Genomic DNA, 24,433 nt, shown 5'->3' with positions numbered 1-24,433 from the left:
GAATTAGATAAATTTTTAAATAAAACTAAAAACTATTTTAAAATAATAAAATCGTTACATACCGTACTGTATGGTGATGATATTTTTGGAGAAAAAAAAACCCAATTATGGTAATAAAACCGAAACATACGGTAATTAAACCGTTCGTTTTGTAATTTTTCCATCAAGGATATTTAAATGACGCATCTTTTTAATTTTGAAATAGATAAATTTTACATCAATCTAAAAACTATTTTAAAATAATAAGATTGTTATGGTCTGTACTGTATGGTAATGATATTTTTGGTAACAAAAAACCTAATTATGGTAATAAAACTGGTATAATTATGGTAATAAAACTAAAGATTTGTATTTTTTCGTCATATCGTATTTAAACCATTCGTTTCGTAATTTTTCTTTTTATATGGTAGCGTTTTACCGCAAATTCTGGTTTTCAAAATTATATAAATTGTTTTCACACATTTAATGAAATATAGGAAACTGAAAAATAAACTTAATTGAATAAATGGATTTAATACCCTGCTTTAAGATATCGTGATACAATATGCTATCGCTAATTTTAACAAAATCATTGTGAAAGCATTTTGGTAAGAATTACGGAGTAATTTTGGTGTTCCCATAGATCCAGAAACTCAGTAAATTTTACCATACTTGGATAATTTTGACCATACATTTTTCTCTATGCATTGAGAAATGCATTCTGAACAATGTATTGATTTACCAACTACATTCATAAATTTTTTTCGTGAATTTCTTCATGAATCCTATCTGACGCTAGAGGATTTTCAAAAACACATTTTTAATTTTTTATGCGTTTTACATATTTGCAATGCGTAAATTCAGTTATAATCACACTTTTTATACCTTTATTAAATTTCAGTTTATCAATCGTTTCAAACCATGAGCTTATCAATTGCTATTTAGCTTAATCATAAGTTTCATTTCTTAACTTATCAACCATCGTTCTTTCTCCGATATTTATATTGATTTTTAGAAAGTAAACTTTAAAAAACAATTTTGAAGAATAAAAAATGCTTCTGAGATGTTTTAATAAAATATTACATTGTGGCAACGTACGAAAAAACGTTTTCGAACGGAGTGTTTAAAATTGCAAAATAAATCTTACTGGAATTTACTGATAACATGCACGTAAACACATGCATTGAGAAAAAAACGTATAGACAAAAAAAAGCTTGGTAATTTTTCAGAAGTGCATTGGTAATTATTTTTGGAAAATAACAATAAAATAAAGTTTTATAATATGTTATCAAAATTTGACAAAAGTGGTGAAATTTGGTAACTTTATCCTGATACCTTAAAGCATGGCATAAAAACCGTTTATTCAATTAAATAAGGTTTGTATTTTTTACTAAATGTCAAGTAATAAGAACTATAATTTTGAGAAACCAGAATTTTAAGTAAACCGTTACCATATAAACTGGAAATAAAATTATCAAGCAGATGGTTTAAATAAAGTATCTTTAAGTTTTATTACCTGAATTATGCTTCTTTTATGTTTATTTAATATCATTACAATACAGTATGGTAATTGCAAGATTTATTTTGCTCCTATGCCGTCATTAAAGTAAATTAAAAATGATAGAATGCTTTGCGCTGTTAGATTAATATACTAAAATCCAGTACACTTATTAATAACTTTATTTTCTATTTTGGCGTATTTTTTTCTTCTCCAAAATGACTATTAAGGGCTGTTTGATACCAAATAAAGAATTTTAACAATTGCAATAGTATAACAAAAAGTAGCGAACAGTAAAAATTGTTTTCAGATAGTTCTATTTATTTAATCAAACGAAATTCAGTTAACAATTTGAATCAGATTTGCAATTTTTTATCAGCAAATAATTATTTGATATTTCTTTTGACACATTTATTGCTACGAACATTTTTAGCAATTTAATTATTGCTGTATAGTTTTTCATAACAGCTAGTAAAAGTTTTTATGGTAGATCAATCCTTACTCAAGTAAGGAGGTCATTTATGTAGACACAAATTTTGGCATTCTTCAAAAATATTGATTAAAAAAATAGTAATCTGTATTTTAAGTGAAAAATAATCCTAGCAAATGACAAGCATTGTAGGCTTTCATATACGCCAATAAATAATGTTAACTTAGAAGATTTATTAGTTGCTATTTATTATTATTTATTATTACTTATCATTATTATTTATTATTATTTTTTATTATTAATATTATTAAATTATTATTATTTATTGTTATTATTATTTATTATTATTAGAAAATTTATTTTTGATTTAGAATTAACAAATAATTTGATGATCAATTTATCATTTGTTAAAACTTGAAAAAAATCCTCCTATTTTCTTTCTAACAAAAAAAAAATTAATAATACCTCCAAAATTATATTTTGCAGAAAGCCGACCGGTCTATATAGGGGTTAGGGAACTGACCTTGCATCACAAAGGTTCTGGGTTCGAAACTCGGGCAAGGCATTGATGTTATATCATTCTCTGTAGTGTCCGTCCTTACCGTGGGAGCAGCGTTGGCCCAACTAATATGGTGCCCCTGAAAGAGTGGCTAACAAATCAGCCCCTCAAGTGCCTGTATGAAGAAAGGTCATTCTCCTGGTGGGGAAGAAATATTTACTTCAAAAGTTTCATGATGCTTTTTGCACAGCAATGAAAGTTTGATTCCATGGGATATGAGGAAAATATTTGACTGAAAAAACTTTTTGGGTGGTTGTGATTGACGTTTATAAACTGTTTAATATTTGTTAAAATATTTAAATTTATACAATCAGTTAAATGAGTCAAGGTTTCAAGGCTCGTTTAATGAGGACAATACTCTGATAGTTACGAGTCTATTTATTCGTACATTAAGTTTAAGATAAAAAATGTAATTTGATTACAAGTTTACTACATAAAAGACAAGTGGATTTAGATAAAAAATTTCAAACACTACAAAATAAAAAAAGGAAATGTATTAGAAAAGAATTATGTTGACAAACAATTTTTCTAGGTTTTCCTTTTAGTAATTATTTTAAATTTTTTTCTTTTTTTAAATTTTTCTTCTCAGAAAACAACGTTTATTTCAAAAGCACAAAAGATAAGGAATATTTATTTTCCCATTTTGTAAAACCACATTAAAAATCAGTGTACCGTGTCTAGAATACTACAAATCGAGGAAGATAAAAGTAGGTTAATTTTAGAGAAAAAATTTAGATGATTAATGAAAACGTCATTTAAAACCATGATATGAATTTTTCATACGAAATAATAACAAATAAATAGATAAGGAATTTTGTTTTAAAAAAATCACATTTTTCTATCAAAACAAAACATTTCATACCATTAACATAAAATGATAGAAAACTATTTGTTTGGATTTCGGAACTGCGAAAAATTTCGAATCAAAAAGGTGCCATTTTACTGCAAAATCCTTTTAGCGGAACATGTAATTGAACAAAAAATCTGATATACCGCAACCTTTATAAGATAATTACCATAAAATCTCTAATTCCCTCTAAATAAATAAATATTACTGCAAAAATTACGGCATCATATTTTACGGTAAAAATGGATTTTAAGTATGATGCACCCAAAGTGCCGGTACTTGATATGAAACGTGAATTAAATACGATATCTAAATTCCAAATTTACTTTATTTATAAATGCTTGTAGACAGAAAAAAAAATATGGTCAAAACTACTAGATTATGGTAAAATTTATCGTGCTTCTAGTTCTATGGGAGCCCCAAAATTCTCAATAAATTTTACCAGCGCTTTGGTTATGATTTTAGTAAAATAACTGTAAAATAGGTTTTTATCATATGCGATGAACTTTGGTATATGTGGTAAAAGTTGGTAATTTTATCATGATATCTTAGAGCATAGCACGAAAACATTATTCGGTAAAATTTATTTTTCTATTTTGTATATTTTACAAATGCGAGGTAATAAGAACTATAATTTTGGTAACCTGAATTTCCAGTAAACCGTTACTGTAAGAACGGAAAAATTATCAGATGAATAGTTTAAATACTCAATGAATGGTTAAATATTGGTTAAAATATCAAATGAATGGTTAAATATTTTGGTTTTATTAACCAGAATTATTGTTTGCTTGTTTTTATCAAAAATGTCGTTATCATACAGTAGGGTATGGATCAAGGGTGGGGATCACGAAGGTTAAGGCTCCACAATTTTGTGACCATGGCATGATTGTGGAAATGTGGCGAACACTGCTCACAGACTGGCTTTACTTCCCTAGCAAGCTAGTACCCATCGATCTGAAGATGCTAGGCTCAAAGCCGCCATTGGGATCGAACTTCAGTTCCTCATTATAACAGTTCGGTGCCGTAACCATTGACATACCGCGGCTCTTGAGATAACTATATTTCCATATTCAAGTTATGGTTTATAATTACGATTGAGCACTTTCCTTAGCTATGGGACTTTTTATTTAATTTTTTTGAATTTATTTGACATTTTCAGTACTTTGGTAAAACCATTATTTTTATCGGAATTTAAGAAAGGTAAAATTTTGATTTGTTCTAAAATTTCAATCCCTAAACTCGAAAAATTCATTAAATTACCAAAAAAAAAAAAACATAAAAATTTAAAAAAATGTTTTAGAAAAGTGGTTAGACATAATAACAATCCATGTGGTCTATTCTTACAGATCATTTGTAGTGCTAGATATGAAAAATTATTTTCCTTCGTGATTTTAAAAATACATTACTGAAGAAAAGGTAAACTGCTTTATACTATTTTTAATTTGGAGTTCAATTTTCGAATAGTCAATCTTTCCAGTTAAGGCAGTTCGAGTTTCAGGCCGTTTGGAAACTTCAGAAATAAATCAAAATTATGTTTTTTAAATGTTTAAAGTAATTTCACTAAATTGCTAAAATAATTTTTTTATACGCTTAAAAAACAATGTACTAACAGACATATTAAGATCAATCATAAGCAAACAGCAATCATTTCAAATATTCAAATATATTTCAATTTTTCTTTAAAATATACAGGTATAACTATAATTTTCCCTTTAATAAACTAATTCTATGTTAGAATTATGTAGTTTAATATTCTAAATAAAATATTAGAATGGACGCGGAGAAAAAATTCTGGTAAAACTACCGTACTGTATGGTAATGGCATTTTTGTTTAAAAAAATAAAAAAATAAAAAAAATTTAAAAACGCTATTTTGGTTGATAAAACTAAAATATATTGTATTTAAACCATTATTTTGGTATTTTTTCCCTTCCTATGGTAACGGTATACTGTAAATTCTGGTTTTCAGAATAGTAATTCTTATTTCTTAACATTCAGAAAAGATGCAAACTGAAAAGTAAATTTAACTGAAAAAATGGGGTTTCATTTTTAGTTCTAAGGTTTCATGATAAAATTATTAAATTTTTTTCACGTTTTCCAAATTTTATCACGAATTATAACAGCACATTTTTTGTTAATTTTATCAAACTCATTAACAAAGTGCTTCGGTAAAAATTACCAATTTTTTTCCGTGTTCCCATCGAGCCTGAAACGCAATAAATTTTGTTATATTTTGGTAGCCAATGACTATACTATTTTCTCAGCATATACATACAAATTTTGAAATCATAAGTACTTTCTATAATAGGGAAATTTCCTTCTAAAATATTAAAAATGTAAAAAAATAATATTGCATGCTTAATTTTTAGCATTGCATGGAATGATTTTTCTTTGTAACTAATACATTACATATCCATCAAATATTAAATAAAACTAAAGAGAATAATTTAATGTTCTGAGTCATTTATACCTATGAATTTCATGAAAATACAAATCTTAACTGCAATAATTACATGTGTTTGAAAAAAGTTATTCTAACATTAGTTTACACGATAGCATAATTGTTAAAATCACAAAAGCTGTTTTAACCTTCACTTAAAGGGAAACAAAAGCAATCACAAAACTAGGTTACTATTACAAAGATGGTATACGCAAGAACTATTACACCGCGTTAAGCATGGCCTTGAAAATACGTTTAAAATGTTTTATAAATTACAACAACTGCAAAAAAATTTAACAAACAAACAAATGTAATTTTCTCTAATGATAACCGAAACATGTTTATTCACTCTCAATTTATAAAGATGTTCGTATTCTTTGTTCCAAATATCGGTGGAGAACAATGATGGATTGAAAAAAATACTTTTATCAACTAATTGTTTGGTAGTTATTAGTAGTACGATGGCAGTGCTAATTAGTTCTTTTAACTTTATTAAAATAATAATAACTATTGGCATAAATTAATAGTTTTATTGAAATAATAATGTCTAACCTAACTGACATGCATTAAGTTTTGTAAGTAAATGAAAATTCATTAACAACAAAAATACAAAAAAAAGTTCTAAATCTCTTTAAAAAAAATGTAGAATAAAGAGTTTTTAAAAATTTCTATTTATCAATAAAATGGAATGAAAAAAGGCAATCAAATAAGAATACACTGTAAGCATTTAATCGAATACTATAACTCAGAAATTATATTTTTTATTTACTTTTATTTTTTATTTTCGTCTGTTTGTTTTATTTCGTTTGCTTGTTTAATCACACATTTCTCTCATTCTATTATGATATTTATTAGTTTAATTTATTTGCTTCCTTTAATTATTTTGCTTCATTTATTTTTATTTAATTAATTTATTGATTTAATTAGTGTTTAACTAATTACAATTCAATGAAACACTATTTAATTAATTATTATTTATTACTTATTTTATTTATTTTATTTGAGTAAATGACATTTAATTGGAATATTTTGCACCATTTCTTAATTGGATTGTCTTAGAAATAACTATAATTTATTTAAATAAATCTTAAAATCAAATGACAGTATACTCATAAAATAAAACGTTACTTGAAAACTGACAACACTTAAGCATATCATACACGAACCACTTTAGTCTTGTCATTTTAAAACCAAAACGTAAAGCATGTTCTTAAAAAAGCGTACAATTATACTTGTAAAAGAACGTATGCCCACACAGCACAAACAAACACAAAACAAATTATGCGTAACTTTTATAACGTTTGCATTGTTAAAAAGATGTAAAAAACACAATAACATATATTTATTCATTCATTATGCAAGCGTAAAAATATGAAAAGCTTATTTTATTTATTATTAATTTATTTGTTTATTTTACATTTGTAAATAAGTTTATTTATTAATTTTTCATTTTTTTATTTATTTTGTTTTATTATTTTACTTTGATTAATTTATTTAATTCCTTATTATATCGTTATTTATTATTTCTACTTTTATAAACGGTATTAAGTTGACTTATTTATGTGTAATTTTTTTAGTGACTTGTTTTTGAGAATTCTATGACATATGTAAAAATATCAAAAGCTAATATTAAAATATTTATAACTTTGATTGCCTACACGTATATCAATGTATATTTTTAATGATCGACCACGTACAAATTTAATATTCTTATTTTATACCTAAAATATGCAACGTACTCATGTTCTTCGAAAACAGGCATATCAATGTATATTCAAGCAATACAAACACTCTAACGAGTACAAATAATATATATCTTTTATAAAGTTAACATTGTTACAAAGAAAGCTAAAATTTAATGTTTACGTTAAACTTTAATACCTTAGAATGTAGATATGTTTGTTTTTGCAACCACTATTAAGATCAATATAAACGCTTTTGAAAGTTTCTTAACCATTGAGAAAAATTTCAAATGGTTTTGAATAAAATGTATTGGTAAAATGGATTTTATGGAAGATACACCCAAAGTACTTTAATACTTTAATACGGAAGATACAAACCGTAATTTAATACGGATGTTTTTACTGTTCATGTTTTTGAAAAACTATTTTATTTTGTCTATCAATACGCACAGCAAACAATTTTTTAAGTACAGCTATGCTAAACTTAACACTTCCATCGCAGCAATGACACCCCTTTGTCCCACTCTCTGCTCATAGAGAGTTCTCCTACAGCTCAAAAATTGAAATAAAACACAATTTTTTTTAAAACTTAATTATTTTACTTTAAAAAATAATAATCAATTGCAACCAATAACCATATTCACTAATAGAACAATAGAGCATAGCGAATATTCCTGGAAGACGAATTATCTCGTCCGTCGCGAGGAAAGAGTTAAACTTCTAGTTGGTAAAAAATTTTAATTTAAAATAATTAATTAAATATTATTACAATAATTAAAAGTTAATTAAAAATATTATTTTCGGATGAGTATTATTTTGACCTCAAAAACATATTTTAAGTTATTTCCAAAAAAATACCTGCTTGTTAAATATCCAGTATTTATAGTGGTTAAATATGTATTATTATTTATGAAAGAAATGTTGAGAGTTACTCTTTGAATTTAATAAAAGATGTCATCGTATTCATGGAATATCCTAACGCAATTCACGATTAGTTCTGAAATAAATGTTGCCATAGTTCACACTCACTTTGAATATTGTACACGTTGTCTTCTTATCTATAGAATATCCCGATATATTCTACATTCATTTCTCAAACAAGTAATATTGAAAGTTACTCTTTAAATATTTTATAAAAGTTTATCTCTTATCGGTGGATTATTCCAATATAGCCTACATTTATATCTTAAAAATGTTACTGAAAGTCTCTCTTTGAATATTATAAACACTGTCTTCTTATCGGTGGAATATCCTAATGTATTCAACATTTATATCTTAAAAAAGTAATGCTGAAAGTCACTCTTTGAATATTATAAACATTTTCTTCTGATGGCTGAAATAACCCAAAGTATTTAACATATCTATCCTAATTCTAAAAGTCACCCTTTGAATAATAAAAATAGCCCTCTTATAGGTGGAATATCTCAATTAATTCAACAAATATTTCTTTAATAATAATACTGGAAGTCACTCTTTGAATATTATAAACATTTTCTTCTGATGGCTGAAATAACCCGATGTATTTAACATATATATCCTAATACTAAAAGTCACTCTTTGAATAATAAATGTAGCCCTCTTATAGGTGGAGTATCTCAATTAATTCAACAAATATTTCTTTAAAAATAATACTGAAAGTCACTCTTTGAATATTATAAACATTTTCTTCTGGTGGCTGAAATAACCCAATGTATTTAACATATCTATCCTAATACTAAAAGTCACTCTTTGAATAATAAATGTAGCCCTCTTATAGGTGGAGTATCTCAATTAATTCAACAAATATTTCTTTAAAAATAATACTGAAAGTCACTCTTTGAATATTATAAACATTTTTCTCATATGGCTGGAATAACACAATGTATTTAACATATATATCTTAAATACTAAAAGTCACTCTTTGAATAATAAATGTAGTCCTCTTATCGGTGGAATATCTCAATTAATTCAACAAATATTTCTTGAAAAATAATACTGAAAGTCACTCTTTGAATATTATAAAATGTGTTCTCTTATCATTTGAATACCCTAATTTAGTCTACATATGTAAACAAGTTAAACAAGTTAAGTAATACTTAAAATCATTTCTTAACTTTAAAACACAATGTTTTCTTACTCATATAATCTCGAAATATATTTTAAATGTACAGGAATTTAAAAAGTATAAAATTATGTTACCTAACTCCTATTCATTTTAATTTATTCTCGTCTTAAACCACTTTTAGTTTTTATCATTTCAGCCTTCTTCCGTGAAAAATATTTTAACTAATATGATATATGACAAGAATTCGATATTGTTTTTCCTAAAAAAAATTATAACCAGTTTTTATTCAATTTTTTTTCTGCATGGAAAAGTCATTGAAAACAACAATATTCTACTTCCTGACATGCCTCTCCTTCGAACAAAATAATTTAATACCCAATCACGAAACCCATAAATATACCTTTATTGTTTTTATCGTATAATTTTATTTCCTTTATCCAATTTTATAGAGTCTCGCCTAGTTGGTAAAGCATTTGTCTTTTCTGTTTGCTTTTTATCCTTCTGTTTTTATAAAAAAAATCGAACATAAACGTTTAATTGAAGGGCGGGCATTGTAATATGTTCTTTGATTTAATAACTGTTATCCTTCGCGCGTAACGGTTGTTACCCTTCAATTGCTGAAAGTTTAGTACTTGTGAACAGATAGGTAACTGTTATGTATTTTCTCGTATACCTATCTTCGATTATTTCATAAACGATAGTAATGAGTGCAATAAAGTTCTATTCATTCAGTAATTTTGCAGTAAGAAAACAATGCTTTTATTTAAATAAAAAAACCATTGTTTAAATGAAGGATAGGGTATAACCTGGATTGACTTCAAAACATTTACAAGTGAAAGAGTTTTTGGAATTTATCATACATCAATATTTTGCCTCACAATCAATAAATCGATAATGATAATCATTATATGTGGGAGAATTTATCGGATTTATGATTCATTAAGTTTTCATCTCACATTTAATAAATTATTTACATGAAAATAACTGAACGTGAGAGACTTTTAGAATTTATCATCATCGACATTCGATTGTTAGGCGATTGTTCAATTGTTAAGAGAAGTTATAAGTTCATTAGTGAATTATCAGTTGGATTTTTTTCAGAAAAAGTTCAATTATTATTCTTGCATACAACTTTAATTAATCTTCCCTCTACAAATTATCAGTTTGTTCTCCTATAAATAAACAACAAAAAACTCTTTTTTATCTTTATATCCTAAGAGAGAAATTTCAGAAATCTAAAGTATAAGTATATAAATATTCGATGTAAAAAGTTTTATGGGATAATCACAATTCTCCTTTTGTGTTTTTACAATCTATGTGTTTTGTAATGGTTAGAAAATTTATTATAATTATTATTAAATTTTGAAATAACTTTTGATGTTAATCTGAAATACACTTAGTAATTAAAACACAGTATATTTTATGTGTTTCTTCCTAACATACACGGGAACTATACAAATTTAAGCAGATTACACAATTTTAATTCAAATTTGCAGTTACAGCAGTAATTTTTTAAGGAAAATTTTCAAGTATGATTATTTATAACATATTAAGTACCGTAAAATTTCGAAGAAAATGTGTAGTTTCAGTTAGTTAATTTTCTTTTTCTATAAAAAAAGAAAAAAAAAGAACTTTTTATTTTATTTCATAAGTTTAAATGAAAGTTTACACTAACAATTAAGCATTAAAATTAATGAAACAAACAAAAAATTAATGAATAAATATAAAACATCTTAAATGTTCACTTAAAATAACTTTAATTGCATTAAATATTTTAACAGATACCATTGATTATTCTGTGACAAGTAATCCTATATATTAATAAATTAAATTCTTTCAAAACTAATACTTATTGATGAAAATAGAATTGTACTTATTTGACGCAATTAAAATTAGAAAAATTAAAGTAAATATTTTCCTATTTGATCCAATTTCATTTTCAGAAAGAAAAAAAAGAAATGAAATAAAAATGTTATCTATCAAGTTTTTCTTTTAACTGATGACAGATGTTAGGAGAAGATCACAACTTCAAAACGAGAACAAGACATAGTTTTCCCCAAATAAATGTGTAAGTTAAGCTTTTCAGCACTGCATTATCCTTTGATAAACAGAGAACTGCGAAATAATTTTCTTTACTATCATCTCGTATCAAGTTCCGTGCTTCATTTATAAATAGGACATTTTTTTTTTTGCTACTGATTCGAATTTTTCGTTAAGACTGATTGATTTCCACTGTCCATTTGTTGCCAGAACTCAGAATCAGCTTTATTTTCGATAAATAGAGAGATTCTTTTAGAAATGTGAGATAGAGTTTCGCCTTAGATCCGTACTGAACTTTAAGTAATTCTAAAACTTTGAATGTATTCACCAAAATTTGTTTTTCCTGTTATACAATTTTTGAATGATATATCGTAAAAACTAAATAACAGGAAGTAGAAAACTGCATGTAATTTGTAACATAGAATTCTCTTAAAACTTATACTGTTTTATAAAAGTTAAGAAAAATAAAATTTAGGTATCGACTTAATTTTAAAAAAAAATACTTATAATAATAATGAAAAGAAAAATATTCACTTTAAATTTCAAAATTATTTCAGTATTTTTTTTAAAATTCAAATTCCAAAAAATAATCAAAACAAATTAAATTATATATTTCTTTGATTTAAAATTAAAGCATTAAAGTAAAATATTTTCAATTATATCAAACATTATAAACACCAAGGAATTTTAAAATTGTTTGATGGAAGATTTCGGTATTCTTACTCGTAGAAAAGTACACATGTCTAAAGAACACTTGAATTTTTTTTTTTAAATTTTAATTTGGTTTTAATTTTAAATAAAAAAATATTAATTTAATGTTATTAAATTATATTATTTAAGTTTTAATTTTTTTAATTTAATTTTCATAAACTAATTTCTGAAATTAAATGAATTTTAATTTGAAAAACAAATTACTTTTTATAAAAGTTTTTTAAAAAAATATTATTATTTCTTATTTAGAGATCTTGCATTTTCTCTTAAGACATTTAAATGTTTGCAAATATATGTTACATAAATATTAAAAATCTAAATTTCAAATTTAATTTAAATGCAATTATTTTGAAATATGATCAAAAATATTCATTACTTACTTGCACAGAAGGTACTACATCAGGAAACTCATATATTGCATCAACAAGCTCGGAAACGTCAAATAATGTAGAATTTTCTGCAGGAACTTCAATTGTTGTACATAAATGTCCATAAACCCCTTCTTTTTTGAGCATATAGTGCAGAGCAGACCACCCCAAAATAGTCCCACTAAAAACCCAAGTCTCCAATAGACCCCAAAAAAGCAAAAAATATTTTTTGGATCTCTCCATGATTCTAAAGAAATAACTAAAGTGGTGCTACTTGAGAAGAGAAGATTTTGTAACTAAACATAGGTTCCATGTGTGCTGTTTGAAATCATCAGCTTGTAACGGGGGAAGTGACGTCAGAGATTTAGGGAACCACTCTTCGTTTAGGAATAGGGAGAAAAGATTGGGATATATATTTCTTTTTTTAGTTGCTCTTTCTTTTCGTAAGTTAATTCGAGAAATCATATTCCAAGTCAGGGCCATCAAGTGGAACGCCGATAAAGAGGTGGAGAAAGAGAGTATTTTGGAAATAGGGCTGGGTCATTGTTTGGCGATAAATCGCCAAGGAAAAACTATATTTACAGTTGAGTGAAATTCGAAAAGTGGAATACGTTCATTCCTTAATTTCACGAATGAATCATATGTTTATTTATTTATAACATTATCCGTATATTTGTTCAATTTACATTGTTAATAAAGAAGTTTAATAGTATTTTTTGATTAATTCCTATAAGTTTAATAGTATTAAATTATTCTTATGTTTATTTATTTATAACATTATCCGTATATTTGTTCCATTTACATTGTTAAAAAATTTGTTTAATAGTATTTTTTGATTCCTATGAGTTCAATAGTATTTAATGATTCTTGTGTTTATTAATTCATAACATTATCCGTATATTTGTTCAATTTGCATTGTTAATAAAGGAGTTTAATAGTATTTTTTGATTCCTATGAGTTGAATAGCATTAAATGATTCTTATGTTTATTTATTTATAACATTATCCGTATATTTGCTCAATTTGCATTGTTAATAAAGGAGTTTAATAGTATTTTTTGATTCCAAAGAGTTTAATAGTATTAAATGATTCTTATGTTTATTTATTTATAACATTATCCGTATATTTGTCCAATTTACATAGTTAATAAATGAGTTTAATAGTATTAAATAATTCTTATGTTTATTTATTTGTAAGATTATCTATATATTTGTTACATTTACAACGTTAATAAATGAGTTTAATGGTATTTTTTTATTCCTGATAGTTTAATAGTTTTAAATGATTCCTATGTTTATTTTATTACATTATTCGTATATTTGTTCAATTTACATTGTTTATAAATGAGTTCAATCGTATTTTTTAAATTCTTATGAGTTTAATAGTATTTAATGATTCCTATGAGTTTAATAGTATTAAAAGATTTCTATGTTTATATTATATAACATTATCCGTATATTTGTACAAATTTACATTGTTAATAAATGAGTTTAATAGTATTTTTATACATAAATTGAATTTAGTACAAAATTAAATTACATAAATTGAAAAAAAATTTCTTCATATTTTTAGTAAAGTCTTATTTATTAACATTGATAATAAATTTATTTCATTATAAGTGACTTTTATAAAAGGTTTTTAGAAGCTTTGGTTAAGTGTTATGAGTAAGTATTTGTTTAAAATACTTTATCAATTAAGTTATAAAATTGTTTAAATTTCGTCTATAACTTAACTCATTAAAAGCACAGTTTAAGTTGTTTTGGAACTATTGTTTAATCAAAAACTATTTAAACTGCGAGTAGAGCGCTACAGCTTTTGAAAGCAACATTTACGCAAACAAAATATACAGTTTATTCAAAATAAAGCATAAAATAGCTTTTAATTAATATTCAAACGATAAGTAAAAACATTATAAATTATTACAATATTTCTAGTTTTTAAGCATGCCGTCAACGCCTTTTTAAATATAAATTCTTTTTATTTTGCTCTAAGAATAAAATCGAAATTTTACCGTAGCAATGGACGGCTAACTGCTCAAAAGTTTGCTTTTTAAACTTTTTAATTCGAAGCGAATTAAAAATACTGCTAACAACATTCAATTAGTTAATAGCCGATCGGCCTGTATAGGAGTTAGGGAACTACCCTTGCATCAGAAAGGTTCTGGGTTCGAATCCCGGGCAAGGCATGGATGTTCTTTTCTTCTCTGTTAGAAATTTCTCTTCTGTTAGAAATTTCTCAGAAAAAATGGTTAAATAACAATTTATTGAACGGTTATTTTACCATATTTTATCAAAACTGTCAAATAACCATACATAAAATGGTAATAAAACTGTTAAGTTTGAGAAAGACTGTTTCTTAATTTCTTTCACTTAATACGGTTAAACAACCAGAATTTTATCGCACCAGTTAGAACCACCTATTGAAGCAACTTAGTTCTTTGAAATTGCGTACATATCATAGCCGAGCGGGCTTATCTGTCAATCTCATGACCGACAGAAATGAAGTTCGCGTCCTAGTGTTGACACCACAATATTTCCTCCCTTCCCTTCAACACATGAAGAATTTCCAGTGTCCGGCACTCTCCTATGCCCATTACCTTAAGAAAACCCGAGCTCCCATGTCTAGTAATATAATTCTTTTTTTTTTACGCTTTTGAATAATGCTAGTTGTAAATGAATAAAACACCGTCTAGTTTTGTATTCATAGTTTAATAACCATACTATTTGAAAATGGTTTCAAAACCATAAAGGAAAAAAATGTTCTTTACCGTAAACTTTACGGTTAATCGGATGGACAGACAGCTGGTAGTTATTTTAACATAATTTTTGAAAGAAAATTTTAACAGTGTACTACTATCTGTCCTTACTGTGGGAGCAACGTTGGCCCACCTAATATGGTGCCCCTGAAAGAGTGGCCAACAAATCTGCCCTTTAGGTGCTTGTATGACCTAGATCATTATCCAGGAGGGCATTGGAAGAAAAAAAACATTCTATTAATTGTTGGCCCACCCTGAAAGAGTGGCTAACAAATTTGCCCTACTGATAACTGAATTACGAGTGGCAATCGGATGGGCTTTGGAGAAAAAAACATTCAGTTACTTTGGGCGAACAATTAATTTTTTTCTTTTACTATGATATTTTTTAAACATTCTCAATTCCAAATATAATAAATTTGAAAAATAGGAAATAAAAATAAAATTTTTAGTATTATTTGTTCATTCATTCGTCTATTTTATGGCAGCATTACACCTATCACTCATTTTGTCTTTCGACCAATATAAATTTACTTTTTCATTATTTACGATGAAGAGCTATTAGTTCTTTTTAGGTTTTATTATTTGATATCTTTTTGTTCTTTTACATTATTTCTATTTATTTCATCACCTATCCATATGAGACATGCAATATATCAATTAATGTGACATGGTAAATTAAAATAATAAATAAAAAAATCTCAATTATTTCAACTATCTTTCCTTTACTAACTAATTCCTTAAATATTGAGAGCTAGAATGATATTTTAAATAAATAATCCCATCCAAAAAAAAAAAAAAAAAAAAAAAAAAAAAAAAAAAAAAAACTGGAGCGAAAATAATCTCAATTATTTCAACCATCTTTCCTTTCCTAATTAATTCTTTGAAAATTGAACACGAAAGATATTTTAAACAAATAATCTCATCAGAAAAAAAAAGTGGAACAGAAAAAAAATACTTGGTATAAAAATCTTTTTACTTCAGAGCTGTAGAATTAATATGTATGTTGCTTTCATTTGCCTTTTTTTTTTTTTGCCCATATGGTTCCTTTTATTTTTCTCCATTAATTTTTCTCTTCCATTTCTTTCTTGACGACTGCGCCTTATCTTGTTTTTAACATGTTTCCAAGTTTTTCGGCATTCATGTGTCGCTCTGACGTACAGCATCGTGTTATAATGTTCAAAAATTTTCAACTTTGTTTACATTTCTACTAAAAAACAAAAAATAAAATTTTATTCCAAGTATAAAAAAGATTATTAGATATTATTAAAAAAACAGTCACTTTATTCAAATAACGGTTTCATAAATTAAAAATATTTTAAATCCGTCTCCTATGGTAGCCGTAAAGTGTAGATCGAAAGTAAATTTACCCTTTAATGTTTAAATATATTATTTTTATAAAAAAATATTCTGTTTATTAAAATTTATCAGATTTACTATTAAGACTCAACGCATTTCAATAAATGTATTTAAATTTAATGAGCGATAAGGACTACAAAGAGGATTTTTCGGCATGCAACCACTGCTTTCGAACTATCGTTAGATATCATCTATGTCATACAATTTGATGGAGTTGCATCGCTCCTTGTAGTCTCAGTATCATGTATGAATATGATACAATGACTAATTATTACATCTAAACAGTAAAGAAAGACTAAGTAATAGTAATTGATAAATCAAAGCTTAACCCCGTCCCTCCCCCGACAGGGGGCATCCGGAGAATACTGTAAGCTCTAAATGCGCGTACGTGACCTCTCGGCAAAAGAAAAAAAGGATTCAAAAAAGTATGCTTGGTGGCGATCCATGGCAACACCAGAAGGCCTCAAAGAATTTAGTGAAATCTTAGAATTAACAATGGTAGTTACTCAGAAAATAGAATTTAGGAGTTTTGTTCAAACATAATAGGGGAGGCAAAAAAAGAAAAAAAAAACATTGAAAAAAGGTAACAAACATATTGTGATGATGAAAAGTACCAGAATTTGTCTAAAGCCCATGAAAATAGATACAGTTTCAAAAAGAAGAGTTACGGCGAGGCAGCCGTAAAGACAAATCTACAAACAAAAGGAAACTCAAAACATGAATAGTTAGAAAATTTGACAAAATTTTCAACAATAAATTAATCGAAAATTCGAAAATCATTTCTGAAAAACACAAATACAGTATTTGCGAAGCTTACGAGATAAAAATAAATAAATAAATAAATATATAAAAAAAAAATAATAATAATAATAATGCTATTAGCATACAGTAAATTGTTAACAGTGAGATACAATTAATGCATTACATTAAATGTAGAGCTCGTTAANTACGATTATATCCTCCATGAGGCAAACAAAGTTTTTCGCCAATCGTAGTTTTGGTTACTCACCTACATAATCAAACTAACACACAAACACTGAAGATGCTTGAAAACATAAACAGGAAAATAATTTTACTTTTGTCAAATTTAAGACGAAAAAAATTAGCGTGCATCACATTCGTAATGAACCTGAATCACCTCCAAAAATTACCCTTACATCTTATTTATTACCTATCATAAACATTTATCGCCACCAAAAATTACCCTTACATCTTAGTTATTACCTATCATAAGCATTTATCACCATCAAAAATTACCCTTACATCTTATTTATTACCTATCATAAACATTTATCACCACCAAAAATTACCCTTACATATTGTTTATTACCTATCATAAACATTTAGCACCACCAAAAATTACCCTTACATCTTATTTATTACCTATCATAAACATCTATCAAAACCAAAAATTACCTTTACATCTATCGTATCTATCATCGAAATTGTTGATCCCTACGTTTTTCGTTTTAGGTCAAATGAAAATCTATAATCTTTTTCTTTTTTTCTACTTTAAAACATAGTTTTTAAAAAGGGCTTAGATGCTTAAATCAGGTAAAAGTGCTTATATCAGGCAATGAAAAAGTTTTTACTTAACTGGTAAAAAGTGTTAACTTTCCCTTAAGTTAAGAAATTCTAACGGTATATTGTTTGACAATTTTTGTGATTTTAATCATACCTTATCCTTCAACGATTGAACACGCAAGTGATGATGAATACCATGATCATCAAAGTTTGTTTTGATCGAAGTCACTCTTCCTTAAAATGCTGCTAGTAATGATGGTGTTATAGCGTGTTTATGGCTAATTTTAAACAAGGTGTTCTTTGATGGCACGGTGACCTTTCCATGGGTTTGAATTGTAAACAAATCAGTGAATGATTTGTTGTACTCAAAGTCCTTCTGTTTTGTAGCGTTTTAATACATTGTTATTTAAACATCGAAAATAAAAAAAAAACAGCTTAAAAATACTGTCGCAGAAAAAAAATTTATTAATTTCATTTAGTTGGTATAAATATTATGAGTTTTGATATATAATGTGAGTAGACTATGAGGATTTACATTTAAAGGGAATACAGTTAATACAAAATGCTTTTAGAAATAAGTTTTTTTTCTCCAATGATCACCTGGGAAATGACCTTTCGTCAATACAGGCATCTAAAGGGCAGATTTGCTGGCCCTCTTTCAAGGGCTTCATATTAAGTGGGCCAACGTTGCTCCCACAGTAAGTACAGATAGTAAAGAGAATGAAAGAACATCCATGACTTGCTTGGTTTTCGAACCTAGAACCTTTCTGATGCAAGGTCAGTTCCCTGACCCCTATACAATCCGGTCGGCTTTCTAGTAATAAGTTGAATGAATGCACTGTACAATAGATAATTACAAGTGGAGCTTCTGTCAGTTGTTACTACAGAAAGCCACTGCTCTTCATTAGTTTCTAATAAAAGTTTTTCTTAAATTTTAAAAAAATAACAATACAATAAATAACGATGAATGTATTTTTAATGCACTGAATATTTAATTTTATGACAATCTGTCTCATCGAATGTTTAAATTTGTTATAATTTTTAAGAAATTACTCTTTATTTTACTCATTTTCAAACTCCTTTCATAATTATGTAATATACATAGATACATTTTTAAAGCATTCCTTTTACAAAATATGTAGGTGTTTTAATAAATAATGATGAAATAAGTAAACATATTAAAATGTTTAAGTTAACAAAGTGAATAATTACTTTCTTTATTGTTATTATTTTTATTTAGGCTCAAAAACTTTTGAAAGCGTTTTGTTTTCTGCGCAGTAAAAATTTTGAAAACGTGGCTAATCAATCAGATATGAAATTAAAATCAGTTAATAATTCAAACGAAATAAAGTGTAAAAATTTATTTTACAAACCTTGGAACACAATTCCTTTATTTTAAATGCTTTAAATTATTTTTATGACAGATTGAAAAACCTAACTTTTAGAAAAATGTGATGTTTTTTAAATCGTTCTAAAATTTTCGAGAAAAAAAAATGTCAAGCTTCTTTATTTAACACGCTTTTTGTATTTTGATTAATTTTTGCATTTTCCCTTCAGAAGAAATAATTTCAAAATAAATATCTTTCAAAAATGTCATATGATAAACAACACATTTTGGTAAGAAAAAATTCAAATAATTATTATTTAGTTTTGCTGACTGGCTTGTTTCTTAAAGAGAGTTTTTTTGCATCCAACCATTAATGCTTCAGATTTTTGTATTTTTCCGTCGGAAGAAATAATTTCAAAATGAATACCTTTCTTCAAAATCATATGATAAGTAACACATTTTGGCAACAAGAAAAATCCATACAATTTTTCTTAAAATTAAAATATATGGTTTCTTTAAAATGATTTTCAAAGTTATTCACATTAGGTATTATAGTTATAAAAAACATACTAGGTAATTATTTTGAAATTAAAAAACGTAGTTTGTATAAATGAACAGATCAGACATAAAAAGCATGTCACACTGTAAAAAAAGAAAAATCTGGATCAAATTACAGTATGTATCGGCACTTTGGATGCAACATAAGTAAAATCCATTTTCACCGTAAAATACTATAGTACCGTAATTTTCACAATAATATTTATTTAACTGGAGTGATTCAGTCATTTTACTGTGATTATTACTGTAAAAACAACGGTGAATAAATTTTTTGTTCCACAACATATATTCCTGTAAAAATTGATTTTACGGTAAAAAATATCGGCACTCTGGTGGTCGGTACTTTTACCGTACTTTGTTCCGGAATATTTTACTGCATATCATTTTTCTGTCTCTAATATCGGAATCAAAGAATTTGACGCTATTTTTACTTTTTTTATTTGTTATTTATTGCCTTCTTTTTTTTCCCCTTGGAATACAAATCAATTGAACTTGCATTTATCCATCCTTGATATATTTGATAAAACATTGTTTATGGTAAAAAAGAAAGCCTCATTCACATAAGAAGAAAAATAGCAGTAAAAGATCACAGAATAAAGCTCTACTATCAATGTCGATTACAAAACTAAATATATTGCGTTTTTACTCCATCAATACTGGTGCTTAAATCGACAGCAGAAAAAGGAAGACAGATACAAAACGAAGGCCCATTCTAAACATCACCGCTTATTTAGTAGGTAGGAGGAATTATTTACTGTTATTATTATCGGCTTAGCTGGAAAATCTGTCATCGACTCTAAGGTCGATAGAATCGGCTTCCGACATTTTTGAGCCTTTCAATGCCTGTTTCTGCACATCAATGGCCTTCGTGTGACTAGCGATATCATGAAAAATGTTTCATCGATTCGTCCGGAAATTATGATTATTATGACATCTTATGTTAAAGAAAAAACTTCTATTATATATTGTCGGGTTTTTATTATTGTTTTGTTCTCCTCTAAACATAATTTATAGTTGTTTGGATAATGATTTATTGTTAACCTCTAAGCTTTAAAGAATTTTTGTGTTAAAAAAAAACTTATCCTTTTACATTAATATTGTAAAATCGTGATATTTATTGCTCAATTATTTTTTTTTGCGTATAAAATAAAGCTTGAAGTTTTAGTTACTTGAATTAATTATGAAAAAACATGCCTCGATTAATATATAATATTTGCAATGATCAATTAAGATAAAAAAGACCTTAAGACCTTAAGATTTATGCAGTAATCCATTTTACTATTATGATAAAAGATTTCATAGTTCATTCCTTTAACGCTTTAATCAGTAATTTAATTTTAAAAGTTTTTTTGGTCGCACTGTGCCGTTCGAAACTCTTGTATTCTGAGTTCAAATTTAGATTTTTAAAAGTAGTTAAAGTTCTGATAATAGAGCGCAACCCATTATCAAAGCCCAGTGAACTACTGGTTAATTCCCATGCTGGAGAATACTTAGTTTACCTTACTTAGACTTCCAATACCGTAGTTGGACTAACCATGGAAGGTTTTCGTGGTTTCAAAATTTTCAAGTAATTGAGCTGAACATTAAAATTCATAACTCATCTGAGAGAATAGTTCAGTACGGATATTTATTGTTCACTGGTGATTATAAATAAAATAATAAGCTGTTAATTTATTTAATTCCGTTTTATTGAACTTCTCTAAGTACGATAGCAAAAACCACGATTATTTATAAAGAAGTTTCAAATATTTACTTTATTATTTTAAATTAGTTCTAATTATATGTATCTGCCGAGAATTTCTTTAAATATTTACCGAGATCTTCAAAAAAATTTTTAAAGCTTAAGTTGAGGGGTCGTCTTAAAATCGGAAATACTAACTTTAAAAAATTCCAGGAAAACATCGACAAAAGAAAATGTTTAAAGCTTAAGTTGAGGCGTCGTCTTATAATCGGAAATACTAACTTTGAAAAATTCCAGGAAAACATCGCCAAAGGAAATATTTCTAATCACTTTACTAAATGGGTTAAATAAAATAAAAATGTGAAACTTGAAAATGACTGGGGAAAAGAAAGTTTGAATTATTAACAGGTGTGAAAAAAATAAATTATTGCCAGCCATTTTAAAGGTTTAAATACTGTTACTGAACAAATTAGTCAACTTTGGTTGATGTTTTTGTTATTACAAAAAATGTTTAGACAACTAAAGAAGCTCTTAAACGCCAGTTTTAATGCTAGAAAATTCAATCAAATTTCGATTCATAGAGTCCGTTAATTAATTTTAAAAAAATTGTAAGCTGAACTGTTAAACAAAAATGCTAATAGGATAAAGAATATATATTAAAATATACACTTTATTTGATTGTGATACATTTAACATAAGCGGCTGTTTTAGATGTACGTTAGAAGGAAATTGTATTCAAAATGTAAAGAAAAACCATTATTATAAAGTTTTTAACGGATATAAAATACAAACATTTTTTTTTTGTTGAGAAGATAGAATACTAACATATATTCCTACAAGAAAAAGAAAACACCTTGTTTTGTACTCTGAAACTTGTATAATCCTGTAGGAAAATGTATACTCAATTTAAATTTTTTTTTAAATTTGCATTATATATCCTAATATAAAATAAAATAAACAAAAAAGAATACCATTCCTACTTTACCTCACTACCCATTTTATCCAATTTAATCTTAAAAATATTTTTCAAATTTGCATGAATGCATAAAATTCATACATAATCCAAGATAGCTGCAACCTTTACAGCACACGTTGTATTTTCATTTTTATTTGTTTGACATAGATAGTGTAATAGATACTGTAAATCTTGCTTGTGCTCTTTTTTTTTTTCGTTTTTGCTTCATCCAGGCTTTCATATGCAATATTTTGCTTGTGTTGAAAATTTAATGATCAGGCCAACACATATAAGAGACTGCGCAAATAAGCCTTGTTTATTTGCGCAGTAATTCTCAAGATAAATTTACCTTGAGAAGGTAAATTTATCTTGGGTGTGAAAAAGCTTTCTATACTCTTGATTTGTGAATAATCATTCATCTCGAATTCAGAAGGTTTTTCTAGCCTTGTTTTGTAAAGGTAGATTCTATCTCGATATATAAGGGTAGTTTATGCAAGCTTAATGCGGATCTCATAGCGCGTAAACTAGCAGAGTTAAATTTGACATTGTTTCAAGCTTGAAAGGTTTATTTGCTAATCATTTATAAACCTTGCTGGGTTTTAAATGCAATAATATGGGATAACATTTCGTAAAAATGTGGCGCTGTACCAAAAGTAATGAAATAGATGATTATTTTGAAACTTCGAATGTTAGATCGAATACTATATAATCTTATATCATATTAGTTCTAATATTAGAAGAAAGGATTCAAGAGTCTTTCGTTTTCTAGCACAGCAGTATTATATTGCATCTTTCTAACATTAGATCATATCTTTTTTTCTACCTGGGTTGTGATAAAGGTTGTTGCTGACATTAAAATTAACCTTACTCTTCTATCTGGGAATATGCTTGCATTGTTTAATTTTATAAATGTAATTTTAAAACGTATATTTAAATGTAAAGTGAATTACATTCTCCTTTAATTCATTTTGAATTAATCACTACCTTATCTGTAATGCACTTTTGTACTCGTCTGTAAACTGTTCAGCAAGAAATTTTCAAGTTCCAGTTTTGGAATGCTCTTCAATTCTAGCACTCTTNTTTTTTTTTTTTTTTTTTTTTTTTTTTTTTTTTTTTTTTTTTTTGACTGAAATTCCCAATTTTGCCTAGAGTTTCGTTTGGTTTTACGATGTTTGTGTTTACGTATATTATCTCATATGATGCAATAATTGCATTAATGAAAGCAAACAAAAAAACATGTGAAAAACATAGTTTAGATTTTTCATATCTGATATCTAATTCCGCTAATAAATCCTCGTTCTTATTTTTTTTCTTTTTTGATACATAATTGCAAAATCATCTGCAATCAGTAGGTATAAAACTTATTAGTAGGATCATTTAAGTTCTCTGTCTGTCATTTGTAAATTAAAAAGGAAAAAAATATTGCTATACGAAAATAAAGTAATTTTTAAAAATAATTAAGCGCACTTATTTCTTCCGTACTTTTTAAATATTTCACTAAATTTTTCTAAGCGTATGATCAGACTCTATGAAAATTGTCAATTCTATTGCCATTAATGGCAATAGAAATGACAATTACTATTATTATTACTAATATGACAATTACTAATAATTATTACTATTATTTTCTACATATTCTGAACAAAAAACAATTCATATATAACTATTTAAATATTACTAC

The 24,433-nt window shown here is 26.4% G+C and overlaps 1 protein-coding gene across 1 annotated transcript in view; it reads right to left on the bottom strand.

The window, feature by feature from the left end:
• Nucleotides 1-12,977, bottom strand: part of LOC107444943 (equilibrative nucleobase transporter 1) — a 74,686-nt gene extending 61,709 nt beyond the window's left edge. Inside the window, exon 1 of the mRNA XM_043045135.2 lies at nucleotides 12,610-12,977. Within this exon, the coding sequence (XP_042901069.1) occupies nucleotides 12,610-12,840 (231 nt within the window). The 5' untranslated portion in view covers nucleotides 12,841-12,977. The remainder of the gene's footprint in view (nucleotides 1-12,609) is intronic.
• Nucleotides 12,978-24,433: the final 11,456 nt, after the last annotated feature.

The sequence above is a fragment of the Parasteatoda tepidariorum genome, chromosome 10, assembly GCF_043381705.1.
Source record: "Parasteatoda tepidariorum isolate YZ-2023 chromosome 10, CAS_Ptep_4.0, whole genome shotgun sequence".
NCBI classification, from domain to species: Eukaryota; Metazoa; Arthropoda; class Arachnida; order Araneae; family Theridiidae; genus Parasteatoda; species Parasteatoda tepidariorum.
This window is presented reverse-complemented; position numbering and strand designations above follow the sequence as displayed.